The 18,369-nt window shown below is 62.6% G+C and overlaps 1 protein-coding gene across 11 annotated transcripts in view; it reads right to left on the bottom strand.

The window, feature by feature from the left end:
• Nucleotides 1-17,897, bottom strand: part of VAV2 (vav guanine nucleotide exchange factor 2) — a 179,671-nt gene extending 161,774 nt beyond the window's left edge. For 6 of the 11 annotated variants that reach the window (XM_033415348.2, XM_049711448.1, XM_033415349.2 and 3 more), the window contains exon 1: nt 17,025-17,896. In XM_033415348.2, coding sequence (XP_033271239.1) covers nt 17,025-17,228 — 204 coding nt within the window. In that variant the 5' untranslated portion in view covers nt 17,229-17,896. Of the gene's footprint in view, nt 1-17,024 lie in introns of all 11 variants that reach the window. The other 5 variants (XM_049711451.1, XM_049711450.1, XM_049711449.1 and 2 more) reach the window with 1 other exon arrangement.
• Between the last annotated feature and the right edge of the window lie 472 nt (nt 17,898-18,369).

Genomic DNA, 18,369 nt, shown 5'->3' with positions numbered 1-18,369 from the left:
AGAGCCCACCTGTGCCGCGGCACGGTCCCGTCACACCACGCAGTGACTCAGATAGAAACCAGTGCCTGCCAGGTCCCAAAAGTGCACTTCACAGACATGGCAGTTTCCAAAATGGACGAGGGGAACTGGCTCACCATCCAGTGCCCACTGGGAGCCACAGCCACACAGCAGCCCATTTTACAGACAAGCCAAGTGAGACTGGGTGCGGGGAGGGTGATGAAGAAGCTCGTCCAGGGCACACATGGCCACGTCAGCAGTGGGGCAGGTCTGAGCTCCGGCCCCGCCGGGCTCCTGACCATGACAGGGCGCCCACCCTTCTTCCCCTGAAGGAGGGAACACGGCCAGGATGGTCTGGGTTTAAAAGCCCACAGACGGGCTGCAGACACAGGGCAGCCTCTCCTGAGTCCTGGCCACCACCAAGCCTGCACATCAACGGGAAGCCCAGCACCTCCCAGTCTTCAAGGCCCACCGCCAGCCCCTGGCCCGGCCACGACCAAGGATGTTCCTGCTGTCCTCAGGGACCCAACGGGGCCGGGTACAAAGGCTCCAGCCCCCCCTCACCCCGTCACCGTGGCCTCGGGTGCCACATGTGCCTGCACGCGGGCGGCTCTGGCTGGCGAGTCCCTGCTCCTGCGGTAAATTACTTCCCAAGCGCTCTTGCAAATCCACAGCTCTGCTCGGCCTGAGCCTGGCTGGCTAACAGATGTTTCACTTAAGCCGCTAAATTACCACAAATACACCCAAAGAGATGACACACCAATTTCTCCCAAGGTTTATTTGCATGAGGAGGGAGTGGTGTGTGAAAATTCTATCTTCCCTCTTCTTTTTGAGGAAAAAAAAAAATTATTACACACATGAGTTAAGAAAAGAGAGGGGGTGCTAGCACGTGAATTACCGCGGGGAGGGTTCAGACAGATATAAATCCCACATGTCAGGAGCCCGCTGGCGCCCTGCGGGAAAGCATCTGATGCCACGGGAGCGCGGAGGCCACGGGAACGCTGTCTCCATCTCCTACAGGTAAAGGAAGAGAAGGCCCTGCTTTCTGAGCCTCGGTTTCCAATGCTGTCAAATGGGTGACAGTGACTCCCACTCCACGGGGCTGCCCTCTGCCTCCAGTCTTGTGACTAATTATGACCATCTCAGCGTCGCCAGGTGGCCCTGGGAGCAGCCCGGAGCAGGCGCAGCAGGACAGGTGACTCCATCACGTCCAAGGAATATCAGAGTGGGCTGAGCACCGTCCCGGCCGGGTCCACCGCCCCCAAGAGGCAGCCCAGGCGCTGGCCTGCTCCTCCCCAAGTCACCAGATGGCAACGCGGGAGAAAGGCTGAGGGCCAGCGCCACTCCACTGGGCAGGGTGAGACATGTCCATGACACTCTGGTCTCCTGCCCGGGCTGACCATTTCCCACCACCAGCAGGAGGCCCAGACAGGAGGGAGGGGGCAGGATGGGGGCCCCAGAGCTGGCCCAGGGTGTGGCCAAGCCACAGCCACAGGTCTCCAGCATCAACAGAACCCACTGTCCAGCGGCCACCTGCACCACCTGTTTCCTGCCCCATGGCCGGGAGGTGGCCAGGGCTCCCCCCAGGCAGCCAGGGTGGACACAGGTCTGTGGGCCAAACCCCAGAGCCCTCAGCCACTTCAAGGAGAGTGGATTCGGGCCCCAAAACTACCGAGAGGAGGTGGATGGCATCACCCAGACATATCAGGGATGCAGATGGGCGGAGACAGGGCACAGCACCGACGGCAGACCAAGCCTGGCCTCCTGACTACAAAATCAGCTCGACTTTGTTCACACCCGCACCTGGTCCCAGAAATGAGCCCGCGTGCTCCCGGAAAGCACAGCTGTACAGTCCACTGCAGAGATAAGCCAGACGGTAAACATACACACACCGGCCACGGAGGTGAGGTTTACAGCCTGGATTTACTGACTCGGTTATTCACTCCAGACAAGGCATGCGTCCTCCACGGTCCACCCCTCAGCTCCGGCCATGGGAACAACCAGGAAGCGCTCTGCCCCCATGTGACCCTTGAACGGGTCATCCCCAAGTGCTCCAGCGTCCCTGCAGTGCTGGGGGCGGCGGGCGGGGATGCTCCAGGAACCCTGCGTCATCAGCCAACTCGGGGAAACCGAGCTGCTCCCAGACACCACAGAAAACCCACGTCGCTCCAGGAAGCAGACGCTGCGTCCACACGCTGGTTCCTGGAGATGGTCGCAGCTCCCGGGATGCCCCTCCTTAAGAAGTGTTGGAAGAGGGAGCTTGTCAACCAGAACACAGAGGCTCACGCAGCCAGCGGCTCGGTGGCTCCCGCCAAGAGGATTCCACACGCACAGATCCTGCGCTTCCCCTCCAGACGCCCCAGAGCCCTCCTCCCTTCCACCCTTGGAGGCACCTGGGGCAGAAATGATGGCCCCATTTTACAGGCGAGCCAACTGAGACCCAGGCACAAAGCAAGTGGCCCAAGATCTCCCGTGTTCCCTGGGCCCGTCTTCCCGCATCACCTCCAGGAAGGCACGTGGAAGGCACGTGGGTCACAGGAGGTTAGGACAAGTCCCTTCTGCATACGCAGCTACAGAGGCCACCACCTGTCGGGTGTCGGGCCCTGCCTGGTGTGGAGCTAGCAGGCCCCGGGCATCATCTCCCTCCAGCCTCACAACCCACCTGTGGAAGAGGAAGTGGCGTCACCCCAAGAAACTCCGAGACAGCAAGAGACTTGCCAAGGTCATACATCAGGTAACAACGGCCCTCAGGTGCCTGCGAGCACCTGGCTCCCTCCCACACCCCCGGCTGGGGACTGTCACTGGAGCACCCCTGCCTACAACCCAACTCTCCAGGTGCACCAGCCCCCGAGGCCATCAGCAGTGGGCAGCAGTGCAGAAAATCCCCCAGTTCCATTTTACAGATGGAGAAGCTGACTGGGCTCGGCTCACCAGAGCAGGAAGATGTGCCCAGAGAAACACAATCCAGCCTCGGTTAAGGGCCCCAGGCGTCCCATCAGGAGCGGGCCCCTCATCCCCTGGGGCCCCAGGGACGGTCCCAGCCCATGGTGGTGAGACTCACCCAACCCATCGGCGCCCACATCAGTGAGCCCCCCGCAGAGCAAGGCGCCCACATCAGTGAGCCCCCGCAGAGCAAGGCGCCCACATCAGTGAGCCCCCTGCAGAGCAAGGCCGATGCAGGACATCCCCAGTCATTGTGGTGAGCGTCAAGTTCCCACTTGGCTTCTGCAGAGAAACGGCAGCCAGGAGAGGACAGGCGACCCAGGAGGAAAATAAGAAAGGAGGAAATGGGCTCAGAGCCAGTGGCCCACCCAGGCCTGGCCCGGCCTGAGATTGGCAAGCCAGGAATGGGGGCTGGGAAGTTGTCGACCTGTTCTAGAACGGCTCCCCTCCCCTCCCCCACCTGGCTGACTCCTACTCCTTGTTCAAGGCTCAGCTAAAAGGTTACTTCCTGCAGAAAAGTTCCCTGACTCTGCCTAGTCTGGGGAGCGCCCCACACCACCATAGCGCTGGCTCTCCAACCCACCTGACGTGGAGCCCCGAGCAGTGACGGAGCGCCTCCTCCTCCAAAGCCTGTTAGGTCGTTCATAACTGTTATCAGAAACCAGCCCTTCGCAGTGGTTAAGAATCCGTCTGCCAATGCAGGGGACACGGGTTCGAGCCCTGGTCCAGGAAGATCCCACATGCCGCGAAGCAACTAAGCCCGTGCACCACAACTACCGAGCCTGTGCTCTAGAGCCCGCAAGCCACAGCTGCTGAGCCCGTGTGCCACAACTACTGAGCCTGCGCTCTAGAGCCCGTGAGCCACAGCTGCTGAGCCCGTGTGCCACAACTACTGAAGTCCGTGCGCCTAGAGCCCGTGCTCCGCAGCAAGAGAAGCGACCACAATGAGAAGCCCGCTCACCGCAACGAAGAGTAGCCCCCGCTCGCCGCAATTAGAGAAGCCTGTGTGCAGCGACGAAGACCCAACACAGCCAAAAATAAATAAATACATAAATCTATTTTTAAAAAAAAGAAGAAAGAAACCAGCCCTTGCTACTGCCCATACACACAGGGGGCCCGGTCCATCTCCAGGCCCTCTGCCAGCAGCGGCTCAGATGAAAGCTCCCTGGGTTGTTTCCTAGAGCCGGATGACGGGAGTCATCACCTCCCACCCAGGACGAAGAGCCACCTTCCTTTAGCAGCTGCAGGCACCCCGCCAACGTCCCCCAGGGCTCACCACTCCGGGGCCTGCCCCAGCACTGCCCTCTGTGCCCGAGGCTGCTGCCCGGCCGGGGACCCAGGAGCGGTGACAGAAACCCCGGGTTCCCCTCCCTCGGGCCGTGCCCCTCGAGGACCGTCTTGCCGCCAGCGCTCAGCGCCCACGGCAAGAAGCTGCTGGAGGAGGAGGGCCTCGGCCTCTGTCCCTCCCTCCCTGGCCTCACTGGCTCACCTCCCGTCTCGGGGTCTGCTCCCCAGGGCCCAGCCTGAGACCCTTACACTGGGGGGGTGGCAGGGGAGGCGGGCGTAAAATGGGCCGGACATCGCGCAGAGCCTGCCACTCACACGAGCTTGTTCAACTTTCAGAACAGTGTGGTGAGGACCCTTAACTGTCAACATCAGCACCTCCAGTTTATAGAGGAAGGAAAGGAAGTTCCCCAGCATCACACAACACATCAATGACAAACACCGAAGTCCAGGCTCTCACTTCCCTGTCCTGCCTGGAGTGGCCAGAGAAGACCACGCGGGCCTGACTCACCTGCCGGGCGCTGCGGGCCAGCACTTCTAAGAGCCCGTGAAAGTGTCTTAGATCGAAGACAATATTTAAATATTTAGATATTTAAATACACTATTCGTATATTTGCCTTTACACCAATGCAGGCATCAAATGTGACTTGACATTCCTTATGGAGGAAGAACACAGGGGCAGGTGTCCAGGCCACTGCAGTCCCAGGCCACAGAGCTGCTCGAATTCCTTATGCAGTTCTCCCAGTCTCACAAGGGCGGTACTACTTTTTTATTCCGGTAAAGTGCACATGACGTAGGGAATTCCCTGGCGGTCCAGTGGTTAGGACTCAGTGCTTTCACTGCCACGGCCCGGGTTCAATCCCCGGTCGGGGAACTAAAAATCGCATGAGCTGCGCGGTGCGGACCAAAAAAAAAAAAAAAAAAAAAAAGTACACATAACATGAAATTTAGCATTCCCCATGTTGTGCAACCACCTCCACTATCTAGTTCCAGAACTTTCCATCACCCCAACAGACCCCGTACCCGTTAGCAGTTGCTCCCCCCTTTTCCCCCCACCCCCCCGACAGCCACCGACCTGCTTTCCGCCTCCGTGGATTTGCCTGTCCTGGTCATTTCATAGACATGGAATCGCGTAACGCTTGTCCCTTTGGGTCTGCCTTATTTCACTGAGCGTAACGTTTTCAAGGTTCACCCACGTTGCAGGATGTCAGTGCTGCGCTCCGTTTTATGGCTGATAACATCCCATTGTCTGGACAGACCACATGTTGTTTGTCCATCACCCGCTGAGGAAGACACTTTTTTTTTTGGAAGATACTATTTTTATCCCAGTCCTACAGAAGAGGAAACTGAGGCTCCGTGAAGGTCAAGCTCCAGGGCCCACAGTGGTCAGTGGCACAGCCAGGGCTCCAGCCCTTGGCCCTAACCACACAGACTGTGCCCAGACATCACAAGAGATGGGGGCGTCCGGTCCCTCTAAGCTAGGAACGCAGAGGCCCAGAGGGGAGGGGGAATGCGGCAGGTGGGAGGAGGCCGGGGGAAGCCAGGGAACCCGTCCATCTGCAGGCCCGGGTCACACCCCGCCGCCTTGCCTCCCGCCTACTTCCTTTGAGCCCTAGGGTGAAAAAAAACAAAACCGCTTCAGGCGGAGAGAGACCTCTGGCATCCAGATGGGTGCTCAGGTGCTCAGAATCCGTATGTGTGAGTAACCCGTCCTGTATAGAGGAAAACAGCTTGGATCTGAAAGGTTCCTTGTCTCTCACCAAAATGACTATTGGGTGTTTCTCTCTCCTGTCCCGGGAGCCAGATAAGCTGGGCGAGGCGGGGAGGAAAACACAGATGCCCAGTCTCTGTGGTGGAGGGTAGATTAAGGATGAGAGGAGCTTAAGGGCAAGGGAGGGAGGGTCTCAGGATGTGACTGTCATGAGCTTAAGGGACCAGAACCTTCCACCATCCCAGGGGTACCTGGAGGCAGGGCATGAACAGACTAAACCTCCCCAGCTGCCCCGTGCGCCAGGGACTGGGACCAGACACCCCTCATGCAGCTGAAAGGTGGGACAGTCCATGCTGCACCCACGACCACTGTCCCAGGGGCACCTCCCCATTCCTGGAGGGACACGGAGGCCAGGTGCGGAGCCCCGCCTCCCCTACCAGGCCAAACCTGGCAGAAACACTGCCGCCAACCAGAGCCAACCCCGAGGGGAGGAAAGCAAAACGTGGGCCTTGGACTCTGGGGTCAGGAAGGCCGGGGCGAGCCCAGGCCCAGCCTCTCGCAGCTGCGTGGCCCTGGCAGGTGGCTTAGTGACTCCGGGCCTCAGCCGCCAACAGGGCCGCGCTGGGCCCTCACCGCGGGGCTGGGGTCGTCCACGCGCTCAGCACGGTGCCTGCACCCCCTCCCCTGACGGCATCCTACGTTTGTGAGACAAATACGACCATCAAGCGAGTGTGGATGAAAGCTGGAAATGTGTGGACGGCACAGTTAGGAGAGAGGCCGGGCAGAGGCAGGGCTGGGGTGGGGGGGTGAGGCACGTGGAGCAGAGAAACATCCGGAACCCGAAGCCGCCCACCTGCCAGGTGACTCCGGTCCTGGCGACGGCCCCCCAGCAACCCACCCTGCCGCCCTCCACATCCCGGGAGACACCTCTCCTGCCGCAGCCATGAAGCCCCCAGCAGAGAGGATGAACTTGGCAGGCGGCAGTGGGGCAGCATCTCAGAAAGTCCTCTGACAGCACAAGACAGAAAAGTGCCCCACACTCCACACAGACGACAACCTCGGGGTGGGGGGGGTGCCTCGGGGGGGACTTGGGAGCGGGGCCCATCCCTGGAAAGGCCCAGAGGCTACCAAGCCCACGGAGGGATGGGAGGCCAGGCGGCCGGCAGCCGGGGCCCCCTGCCTGCCTGGACCAGCTCTCACCGGACACCATGTGCGCACGCTGCCTTTGAAACCAAAAGCACAAAACAGAACAAACCGACAGCAGCATTTACGGCCTGGAGTTTAAGTTGGCTCAGGGGAATGAGGAGTAGGTGTGTTAAAAAGAAGTGTTTTAGGGCTTCCCTGGTGGCGCAGTGGGTGAGAGTCCGCCTGCTGATGCAGGGGACGCGGGTTCGTGCCCCGGTCTGGGAAGATCCCACATGCCGCGGAGCGGCTGGGCCCGTGAGCCATGGCCGCTGAGCCTGCGCGTCCGGAGCCTGTGCTCTGCAGCGGGAGAGGCCACAGCAGTGAGAGGCCCGCGTACCGCAAAATAAATAAATAAATAAAAATAAGTGTTTTAATCCTTATATAAACTCTGCAGAGATGACAAACAATCCCCACAAGACTGAAATGTCGTGCGTTTCTAGCAACACTGAGGCTTCCAAAGGCAGGGAGCCTCGCTTGGGGGCCGCCCCCGTTCCCCCATCCCGGCCGCCGGCGCCCACGGCACGGCCCTGCCCCCTCTGCAGCCGTCCATTGTTATTGCTGTTTACCATTTGGGTCCAGAAACCAAAACAGTCAGAGCAGCCACAGGATGCTGACCGGAGCGGCCCCGGAGAGCGTGGAGCCTCCGAGGACCAAGGACGCGGCGCGAGCAGAGGGCCGGGGGCCCCTCCCGGCCGAGCCCGAAGCTTCCCGGCTGAGCAGGGCACGCGGTTCATCCCACACGCGCGGTGCTGGCGCCTGATCCGGCACTGAAGCAGGTCTGCAGGGCCCCTGCCCTGACCTCTCTCCCGGGTCAAGCTCAGGGGCAGGTGCTAGGGGAGGGGCATCTACAGGGAGAAGCAGAGCCCCAGGCTTCCAAGGGCCGGGCCGCCCAGGGTGAGGGTGTGGAGGGGCGGGCAACACCCTCTGAGCACACACCACCTCCAGATGCTGGGCCGAGAGCTTTGGGTCCCCTCTGGCTGCTCTGTCTTCAGCCAACCCCCAGGAGGTGGCTGTCAGAAACCCCCTTTCACAGCAGAGGAAACAGGGGCCGGGGCACAGGCGGGGCACAGCACACAGCCCAGAAGTGGCGACCAGGATTTGAACCCGGGTCTGAGAGGGTACAGCGCTGCACCCGTCTCCACCCCAGGGACGCGTTGGCGGCCGCCCCACTGCCCAGCAGCACACGAGGCCAGGCGCAAGGTGGGAAGTGGGTCCAGGGCGGGGCGGTGCTGCCCCCAGACGGCTTGGCCAGAATGAGTGGCCCAGGACCCCCCGGTGGTGGAGGAGTGGACGCCACACAGCCATCGGGAATGGGACGGAGGATGTGTGTGGATGGGGCGGGAGGAGACAAGGATGCCACGCTCTGCGGCCCAGACTTGAAGCGGGAGCCACAGCTGCTCACAACCGGACGGTGCGGAGCTGGCCTGGCCCCGTGGCTGGGCCTCGGGCACACAAGGAACCCCCAGAGCCCGCGGCCTCGGGCACCCGCCCCCCACCGCGGGGCTGAACTTCACTTACAGGCCACGCGCCCCATTCCAGCTCAGAGCTGAGACAGCACCCGAGGGGAGCGGGTGCAGGCAGCAGGCTGCAGAGGGGCCCCTCCGGCCCCTCCTCGGGAGCCTGCCTGGGCTTCCTGAGCCCAGCCACCAGCCTTCTGCCCGTGGTCTTTCTCTGCATCTTTCTCTCCATCCTAATGCTTCACGAATCCCTTATTCTGTCTCCCCTCCAGAAGGTCAGACACAGGTCAGGGGTCTCTGCCTCTTCTGCCCAAGGCCCGTAGGCAGATGGGACTTTGAGTAAATGATGGAGCGACCCTCCCCCAGCCGCCTGGGAGCAGGTGAGGGGAAGGCCGAGCCAGCCAGCCCAGCCATGTCTGGACTCAGGCACTGCGTGGCCCCCAGCCTGCTCACCCACGGAGGACCGTGCCAAGGCTGCTTTGTGGGCGAAGGGAGGAGTGAAGCGAAGGGCACACCAGGCTCCAAGAGACCCGGGAGGATTGGCGAGAGGCCTCGGCCCCCGCAGCTGTGCGCCCCCAGGCCAGCCTGTCACCTCTCCATTGACGGGGGGCACGGCCACCCAACCCAGTGCCTCACAGGGCCTCCCCAGGCCCAGGGGAGGCGCCCTGGCTGGGCTGCCAGGGAACAAAGTTTGTCAGGACAGGGCATGGCCAGGCAGCAGCGATCTGCCTGGGGGGCAGAGTGGGAACCCCCCCCACCCCAGCTTCTGCCCCCACAGAGCCCCATCCCTGCAGCAACCACCCATCTCCAACCTTTAGTTACCTAAAGGCGTCCAGTTTTCACCAGCAGCTCAAGTGCCACCTCCTCCACGAAGCCCTCCGAGGTCTCTGCCCCCAGGGATCCAAACATCCGCACCTGCTGAGGACCAGCACAGCCCCGCACGGGACAGCAAGTCCCGTCCCATCCAGCCCAGGAGCTCCTCGGAAGGAAGCGGCAGAGAGAGCGTGTGAGACCCCTTCCGGCAGGAGTCCCCGGTCACCCCCAGAGGAAGGGGCAGCGCTGCAGTCCATCAACCCTGGGCCCCTCCACTCCTGGGCCAAGGATCCTCCGTCCTTCCCCTCCCCACTCCCCCTACCTGGGGCCGAGTGGGAGGGGCTTAGGGGCTAGGGAAGGAGGGAGAGGCAAGCCCTGGGCCCCCTGGCATCCCACGAGGCTCTGCAGCAGCTGGGCCGCCAGAGGCAAGGTGAGGCCAGGTGGACGGGGGAAGGCAGCTGGCCCAAGAGGCAGGCAGCGAGCCGGGGCCAGGGTCCGGCCAGCAGGAGCAAGCCGGCCAGCCGGGCGTGGGGTGGAAGTGCAGTGTTCTGAGACTTCGCGGGCCTGGTGGGAGGCCCACGCAGGTGGCCACCATCACCCCCTTTCCAGGCAGGGAGAGCGAGGCTCAGCCAGGCCGGTGACACGTCAGCACCAGGATCCTCACGGCAGCCGAGTGGCCGAGCGTGGCCCCCTCCACTGCCATCTCAGGCAGCTCATCGGGCTGAGAGCACGGCCTCAGCCTCGCGCGCTCCGGGGCCGAGAGGAGGTCATCCCCACGGGGCTCAGCATGTTTTCTGGCACCAGGGAAGTGGTGAGGACGCTTTGTTCCGTGGACCACTTCCTGTGTGAGGAGCCCATGCCAAGGGCTCTGGATACAAACGGAGACGCGATTGCCAAGCGCGATGGGAACAGGGAGGGGGGAGCCCCGGGGACCAGGACACCTTCGCAGGCCCCGGGAAGGGCTCTGAGCAGACAAGCGGCAGCGAACCGGCCCACTGCCTGGTTCCACCCAGCCTACAGGCTAAGAAAGGTGTTTACATTTTCAAATGGCTGGGGAGAAAGAGAACAGTATTTCGTGACATGTGGAAAATATATGCAATTCACGTGTCATTCTTCACAAATACATGTTGGTGCACAGCCCCTCGCTCGTTCACAGATCATCAGCGCGGCACAATGAGGGCCAAGGTGCGTACCCGCGACAGGACCGTCTGGCCCACGGGGCCTGAAACATCTACTGCCTGGCCCTCGACAGAAAACGTCTGCCCACCCCTGCTCTGGGAGTGGGTGGTGGCTGCCGGCTGGGCGCCAGGGGAGAAGCAGTTGGATTCAAGGGGCAGTCGGGAGGGAGGTCCACCTGGCAGGGTCTCAGCGGTAGGGCTGCAGGGCGTCTTCCCAGCAGCACTGCCCTGTCCTGGGAAGATGCAGCCACAGACGTGGCCTGGACACGGGGACAGGAGGCAGGGGCTGGAGGGCACCGCCCTGCCGGGGAGGCGACATCCTCGGTCACGTGGACCTCATGGCAGCAACGGGCTGAGATGAGGCACCGGGGCGGGGGGGTCACCTTGTGCCTCCTCACCTTGTCAGGCCCTGGGCCCACGCGCAGCAGGGCCCCCATTCCCGGCACGGAGACGCCCCATTTCCAGGGCCCAGACCACAGACAGATGAGGGCTGCCCCTCACGACGGACTCCCCACCCAACACAGCATTCTTCGCCGTTCCACCCCGGCAGCCCACGCCAAAGCCAGGTTTCTGTCATCAGCACACGTGGCACAAACCAACCACATTCCACCAACGCCAGCTTGCGCCCACCCATGACCTGGGCAGGCGATGCCCGACGGCCTTCCCTGCCAGCTCCAGACCCAACCTCGGACCCTGCCCCACCCAGCCCTGCCAGTGACCCTCCAGCCAGCAGGTCAGCGCTAAAGACGAGACCCCGGTCCACCGGCCTCTGCTCTCCCCTCCCCCATCCCCACCCCCTGCTGCACAAACTGGGTGCCACAAACCCTGCCGCCCGAAAATGCTAATATTCGGGAAATCAGCGTCTCTCAACCTTCTTGTCAGTATCACCCCCCCCAAGGAGCCTTTCCAGGCATTGTCTTAATCGCCCTCCCCGCATGAAATTTTAATACCACAGATGTCCTGTATATCTGTCCTGTACTGTTCTTTTCTCTGGGTACATCTGTGCTTGATGCATAAAAAGAATATGATTTCTTCACCCCCACAGATCTGATTTCTGCCCCCTTGGTCACGGATTACATAAAATGTATTATTAGAATTAACATTACACAGTTCTTTTCACTTCTTCAATATGACCACCAGGAATTTTAAGAGACAGATGCAGCCCACACATTTTCTACTTGACAGCACTGATACAGACAGAAGTACCAGTGTGAACACATGCAGCACACAGACGGGGACACACACACACACACGCGCCTGTGTTAACTCAGAGGTGCACACTGCCCAGGTCTCAGGGCTGAGACACCCCAGCACAGGTGCACCTACACCCAGATCCTGGTTTCTACATATGCCTCTGCGCTGCGGACCCGGAGCTCTTTCCACAAACGGCTGATTCCGGAGCTGGACAAAATAAAATACAAGATGAGCTCAGATATCTTGTGCCAGGAAGGAGACAGAGCTCACAAAATGATGGGAACGTGTCAAAAAGACACACAGAAGCAGCCTGAAGCAGTTGCCACTGGTCAAACCTGAGACCATCTGAGCGTCAAAATAATGAGTGACGGTAACAGATGAGAATCTGTGGAATAGGATAGGAAGCCACAATCCACAGTGGTAGACGAAAAGAGGAAGAGAAGAGGGAGGGAGGGAGGGAGGGAGGACTGATCCTGTCACTGTCTCAAAGCACCTTCTCAAGAATATTCGTGACCTACAAGGGGGATTGGAGGGCCTTCGTGGCACAGCCGTCCGGCAAACAGCGCCAGCGTCGAGCGATTACAGCCAACACCCCCAGCAAGGGGACGCTTGGAAACCACGTGCCACCTGCTAGACAGGATGCCAGGAGAAGCCAACGGTGTGCTCACTCCACCCGCTCCGGGTGCAAAGCCTGAATCCAACGCAAGGAAACGGCAGATGAACCCAAAGGGAGGGACATTCTGCAGCAAAAGGGGCCTGTCACCTTCAAAGGCATCCAGGTCGGGAAAATCAAGGTGAGGCGGAGGGGCCGCCCCAGCCCCCAGGTGGACCATTTGCTGAAATGGGCATTTGTGGAGACACGCGCTGAAGCTCGAGGGGATTCCAAGGCGGCACCATCCCCACTGTTTTCCGGGTTCAGGTGGCCGCTCTGTGGCTGCAGAGGGGACCTTCTTCTGTAGGAAACATGTGAGGGTGCAGGGCACCAACTTACTCTCGAGTGTCAAGATATGTTCACACTTAAAACGAAACCTGGGGCTTCCCTGGTGGCGCAGTGGTTAAGAATCCACCTGCCAGTGCAGGGGGCATGGGTTCCATCCCTGGTCCGGGAAGATCCCACATGCTGCGGAGCAACTAAGCCCGTGCGCCACAACTACTGAGCCTGTGCTCTAGAGCCCGTGTGCCACAACTACTGAAGCCCGCGTGCCTGGAGCCTGTGCTCCGTAACAAGAGAAGCCACCACGATGAGCAGCCCTCGACAAGTAGAGAAAGCCCGCGCACAGCCACGGAAGACTCAGAGCAGCCAATAAATAAATAAATAAAATCTAAAAAAAAAACCAAAAACAAAACCTGACTTGAAAAGAAAAGGCGTCCTAGTTTCCGCTGGAATCGGCCTCCGTGTCCCTGCTCCCCGGCAGCCCAGGCATCACACCCCTTGGCCTCGGGAACCGCGTCCCCCTGCCTGCACTTGGGAGCTCTCAGGACACTTAAAGGCCACTTCCTCATCCACAGGCACCTCAACAACTGTTGTGTGTCCTGCTCACCTGAAAGCATCTCAGAGCAGGGACTGGGCCCTTGCCTGGCAGCGCAGGGGCTCGCAATTATTCCTCGAAGGAAGGACCGGAATGACACAGCAGCAAAGGGAGGCCCGGCTCGGCGGGACCCGGAGACCCCTTGGGAGGGCTCACACCAGTCCGGAGGGGGAGGGATTCACCGTCCTGGGTTCAGGACAGGGAGCTACGAGCGTGGCTCCGAGGGACGCTTGTTTACTAAAGCAAAGTGTGTAAAACGCAGGGTTAGAGGTACATACCCGGTTCACGGGTGGGGGGCAGGTCAAGGGCCAGGCTCGCGACGCTTCAGGATGGGAGAAGAGTGAAATCAGAGGAGGCTTCCTAGAGGAGGCAGCCACTAGACTAGCTCCTACAGGAAGAACCAGGACAAAAGGAGGGGTAGTCTTCCAGCATGGGCCCGGCACACGATGGACCCTGATGGAAAAGGCTTAGGGGAGGGGGGCGCAGGCTGGAACGTCAGCACAAGGCAGGGACGGGAAGGACTTGAAGCTGGAGGTGTGGGCATGGGGGAGCTCTCTCTGCCGTGTCCCTGCAGACGAGCTTCCCAGCCTTGTTCTACGGAGAGGAGGCCTGCCGGGGTGGGGGGGCAGGAGGCTGGGCGGGTGGTGCCCTAAAGATTCAGACTGCAGACCAAACGCAAGGGCCGTCTGCTGGCATCAGCAACCTCAGGACCTCGTAACTGAAGCCGTCCCAGACACACGCGGTCTCCTATTAGGATCAGCAGATCTGGCCACACCGAATTACTTTAATTAAACCCAACGTGGCTGCCAGGCATTTTGGATAAAAAAAAATAAAGCACACCCAACCAGATCCAGAAGGGCAGGACAAGGGGCAACTTGGATCTGCCTGTGAACCCTTCCTAGCACCTGGCTCTATACACAGCAGATGCTCAGTAAATGCGCGTGGCTATTATGTGCCTTTGGGGCCAATAACCCAGCTGAGATCCACGCAGCAAACGGGAGGGGCACTCGAAGCGCGATCCTTGGAAAACAGGATGTCACCTGTCACAGGAGAAGCCAGAGCGGCATTCTGGAACGAGGGGACGTCAGGCAAGGCCTCTGAGCTGGACGGGTCCACGTGAGGGCACAGAGTGACAGCAGGAAGATGGAAGGGCCCTGCCCACTCGCCAGCAAAGTGTCCAGATCCCCCAGGAAACAGGCACGCACTCCCCACCCCATCCATCCCATGGAAACAGACACACACCGTGAACACCCTGAGGAGCGGGCCAGGAGCATCCCTCAGAAACTCAGCGGGACAGCAGAGGGAAGGCTTCTGAAATACACGGTCCTGGAAGGGAGCCCTAAGTCCAGGTGTTAGTTTTACCACTTACTACCTGTGTGACGTGGGGTGAGTCGCTTGACCTCTCTGAGCTGTAGCTGTCTCATTCATGGAACAGCGGTGACATACGCCTCCCAGAATCATGACTCGCTCAGGGCAGGTGGGTAGGAAAAGGCAGCCGTGATTCTTCTCGTGATGCCACCACCACGGACCAGGAGGACCACGTCGTCTCCCCTCCTCCTTGGAGGGAAGCTCCCCAGACAGCAAAGAACAGCCACGCAGACAGACCGCCATGTTCCTCTCCCCAGCCCTGCACGGCCATACATGGTCAAGAGAATTGTTTCTTTAATCGTGAATACACAGATGGGGCCATGCGCCTTAACCCAGTCGTCCCTGTACCAGCAAGAGACACACAAAGATGGGTGTGACCAGCCCCACCCTCCGTAAGAGGACAGGCAGGGGAGACCAGCCCTCAGACACCAGGGGCCACACCTGCCCCGATAAGATCTCTAACGTTCACCCAGCGCAGCACTAAGGATGTTCTCTACCCTCCCCTCACCGAGTCCTCACAACCTGGCTATGAGGCAGCCACGAGTACTGTCCTCATTACATAGATTGGGAAACTGAGGCCCCCAAAGCGGTCACTCCAGGGAGGTGACAGTGCCAGGTTTCAACAAGAGCACGTGGCCATGAAGACACAGACACTCGCCCATCCGGGTCTCCCTACCGCCCAGCCCCCCGACACCCCTTCATCCGGGCTGGAGCAGGGGGGCTCAAGGAGGCTGTGCCGGGTCAGCGTTGCTGGCCCAAGGATGGCTCCAGGGACCCCAGGAAGCGCAGGGGCTGAGCCAGGCCACCTACCACAGCCAGCGCGCCCTCTCCCCCTTCCTGGCCAAACACAGCTGGGAGGGGCAGCTCCGGGACCCAGCCAACACCCCCAGCCACCCCCGGCCGTGCCCTGGGCCCCAGGCTCTCTACCAGTCAGCCAGGAGCCAGCAAGCCTGGGCAGCCCCTGCAGCTCACAGCCAGAGGCAGCCATTCCCGCTCAAGCCCCAGCTCTGCCCTCAGCGGCTCCAACACCCTCAGTTCCCCCAGCTGCAAAATGGGGTAAGTATGTCCCAGCCCCCGGGGGGTGAGGGCAGAGGAGAGGACTGGATCTGAGGGCACCCGGCCCCGGGAACTCGGGCTACTTAGCACTGAGAGGGCCCAGAATAGTTCTGGCTTCAGTGGGACCTGGGGACCAGATGGCAGGCCAGGACTCCCTCCCTGGGCCGTCCGCTTCCCGTGGAGTGGGAGGGTGGCCCCCTGCCCCCGTCCCCTCAAGACTCTTCTTGGTCAGCGGCCACCCCCATCCTCTCTGAAAGGGGGGAATGCCCCCATCTCCTTGGAAATGCGGTCACAGCCAAAGGGCAGAGGCCACGCAGTCCAGCCTGGAAAAGCAGTGACTCACTCCATCCTCCTCCCCCCAGCCCGTTTCAGCTGTCACTGGCTTGTGAAGGCCAGAGGGTCACAGAAGAAGGGGCTGTGGGGTGAGCAGGAAGGTTGCTCCTGGGCAGTGCTGGCCAGACCTGGGGTGGCCCCTGGCCCCGCTGGGCACCCGGGGCCCCTTCAGAGGTGCTGGGGTGGGGGTCGCGGAACCCGGGGTGGGGGCAGGACAGCAGCCTCCACTCTGCTTAAGTCTTCGCCAAGTTCCCTCTAAGGGGCCACGAAAGGCAGCGCCCGCCGGCCAAGCAGACATTTTCCTGCCCGCCCGGCAGCCACATGCGCGTCGGCCGCGACAAAGGCCACACTGGAGGGTACCGGGAAGCATGAGGGGCTCCTGTTCCCACCAAGTCGCGCGACCCTGGGGGACTGGCGCTGCTTGCCACCCCCGCAAAGGGTTCGGGAGGAGGCTGAGGCCGGCGAGGGGGCGGTGCCCCCAGCCCAGGGCTCCCGGCTCCCCGCCCCGCCGGGCCCCTCCCGCCGCGCCCCGAGCCCCTGTCTTCCAGGGCGTCCAGCCACTAGGCGCGAAGCCAGGGACCTTACACCTGACGAGGCCACCGGCTCGGCGGGATCCTGGGGTCGGCGGCGGGGCGGGGGGCACTCGCTTCTTCCCGGGGCCCAGGCCCGGGAGAGGGGGCGGCAGTGGTGAGCGCCCCGCCGGGGTTCGAGCGCCCCTCACCCCGGGAGGGGCAGGCCCAGCAGCGGGTGCTCCCAGGCAGGGCCCGGAGGCGGCGGAGGCGCAGCCCAGGCTTGGGGCACTTTGCCAACTTCGTGCCTCCCGGGGTCGCCCCTCGGAGGAGCCGGTTCCAAGGCCCGGGGCGCGCCGCCGCTCCGCTCACCGTCCCGCCGCCTGCCGACGTCCCCGAGCCCGCCGCTCTGACCGGGGTCCCGGGACCGCAAACCAGGGCCCCTCCCGGCGCGCCCGGACCCTCACCTGGGACATCTGCGGCCGGAAGTTGACGTCCTTGAGGTCGATGGAGCCGGGGGAGAGGTTGTGCAGCAGCTGGCACAGGAGGACGCCGTCGCGCAGCGCCTGGGCCAGGTCGAAGACCACGGCCGAGGGCCACACGACCCGGTGGTTGGGCGGCAGGACCTTGCAGTCGATGAGCCAGCGGCCGCACTGCCGCCACTGCTCCATGGCGCCCGCGGCGCCCACCCGCCCGCCGCTCGCTGGGCCGGCCGGCTCAGGGCAGCGCTCCGGCCGAAGTGCAGCGGCCGCGGGGCATCCCGCCCGCCCGCGCGGGGCTCGGCGGCCGGGGCGGGGCTTCGCGCGGGCGGCCCCGGGTCTCCGCTGCGCCGCCGCGCGTCCCTCCTCTTCCTCCTCCGGCTCCTAGCGCGCCGCAGCTCCCGCCCACGTGCGGCCGTGGGGCAGCCGCCGGGCAGCGCGTCGGACGGCCGCTTCACACACACAAGTCCCCCCGGGCCCCGGGCCGGCCTCCGCGCAGCTCGCCACCGCAGCGCCCCGCGATCCGCCCCGCCGGGCGCCGCATTCTGCGCTCGGGGCGCTCCGCGGCCGCCGAAGCTTCTGCCCCGCCCGAGACAAAGGCCCGGCGGGTCGTCTGCTCCGCGCGTCCGGGGCCTGGGCCGCCCTCGCCGCCGCCGCCGCTTTGTTCGCCCCGCCTTCGCGCTCAGCGCTCCACGCCCGGGGCTCCGACTCGGCGGCTTCGCAGCTCTAGGGCGCGGGGGGCGCGGGGGCGCGGCCACTGGCGGGGTGGGGGCGGGGCCGGCGCGCTCGCCTGGCACCGCCCCCGCCCGCCCCCCCCCACTTCCTGCCCGGCTGCCGCTCACAAAAGTTGCAGAGGGCGGGGGTTGCGGCGCGGCCGGAGCCCGGGGTCCGCCGACTTCTGCGAGGGGCACCAAGATTTTGAGGAAGCTCTGCGCCCGGGGCGCGCGACCTCGCCTGTGGAGTGATGGTCGGTCGTTGTTTCTGCGTCTCTCCTGCGTCTCAGGAGGAGCTCAGGAGGTGGCCCCTGTCGCTCTGGGGGGCCTCTGCACGGTCCTTCGGGAAGGACAGACCCTGGAGGGGGCACCGACTGCGCGGAGTCGTCCCGCGCCCTCTCGGTCCACCAATTGGTCCCCACGGGAGAACTCGAGGCGGGAGGCACACGGGCCGGGGACTCGCCCAGATCCCCTGCCTATCCTGTGCGCTGGCTAGGGACCCACAGGAAGCCCCCCGACCTCGCACAAAGGCCGGGATTCGCCTGTTTTGAAACCCAGAGGCCTGCCACTCGCAGCTGCCCAGAGGGCAAATCCTGGCGTCCGAGATGGAAGATGTGACA

This window comes from Orcinus orca, chromosome 6, assembly GCF_937001465.1.
Source record: "Orcinus orca chromosome 6, mOrcOrc1.1, whole genome shotgun sequence".
NCBI lineage: Eukaryota > Metazoa > Chordata > Mammalia > Artiodactyla > Delphinidae > Orcinus > Orcinus orca.
This window is presented reverse-complemented; position numbering and strand designations above follow the sequence as displayed.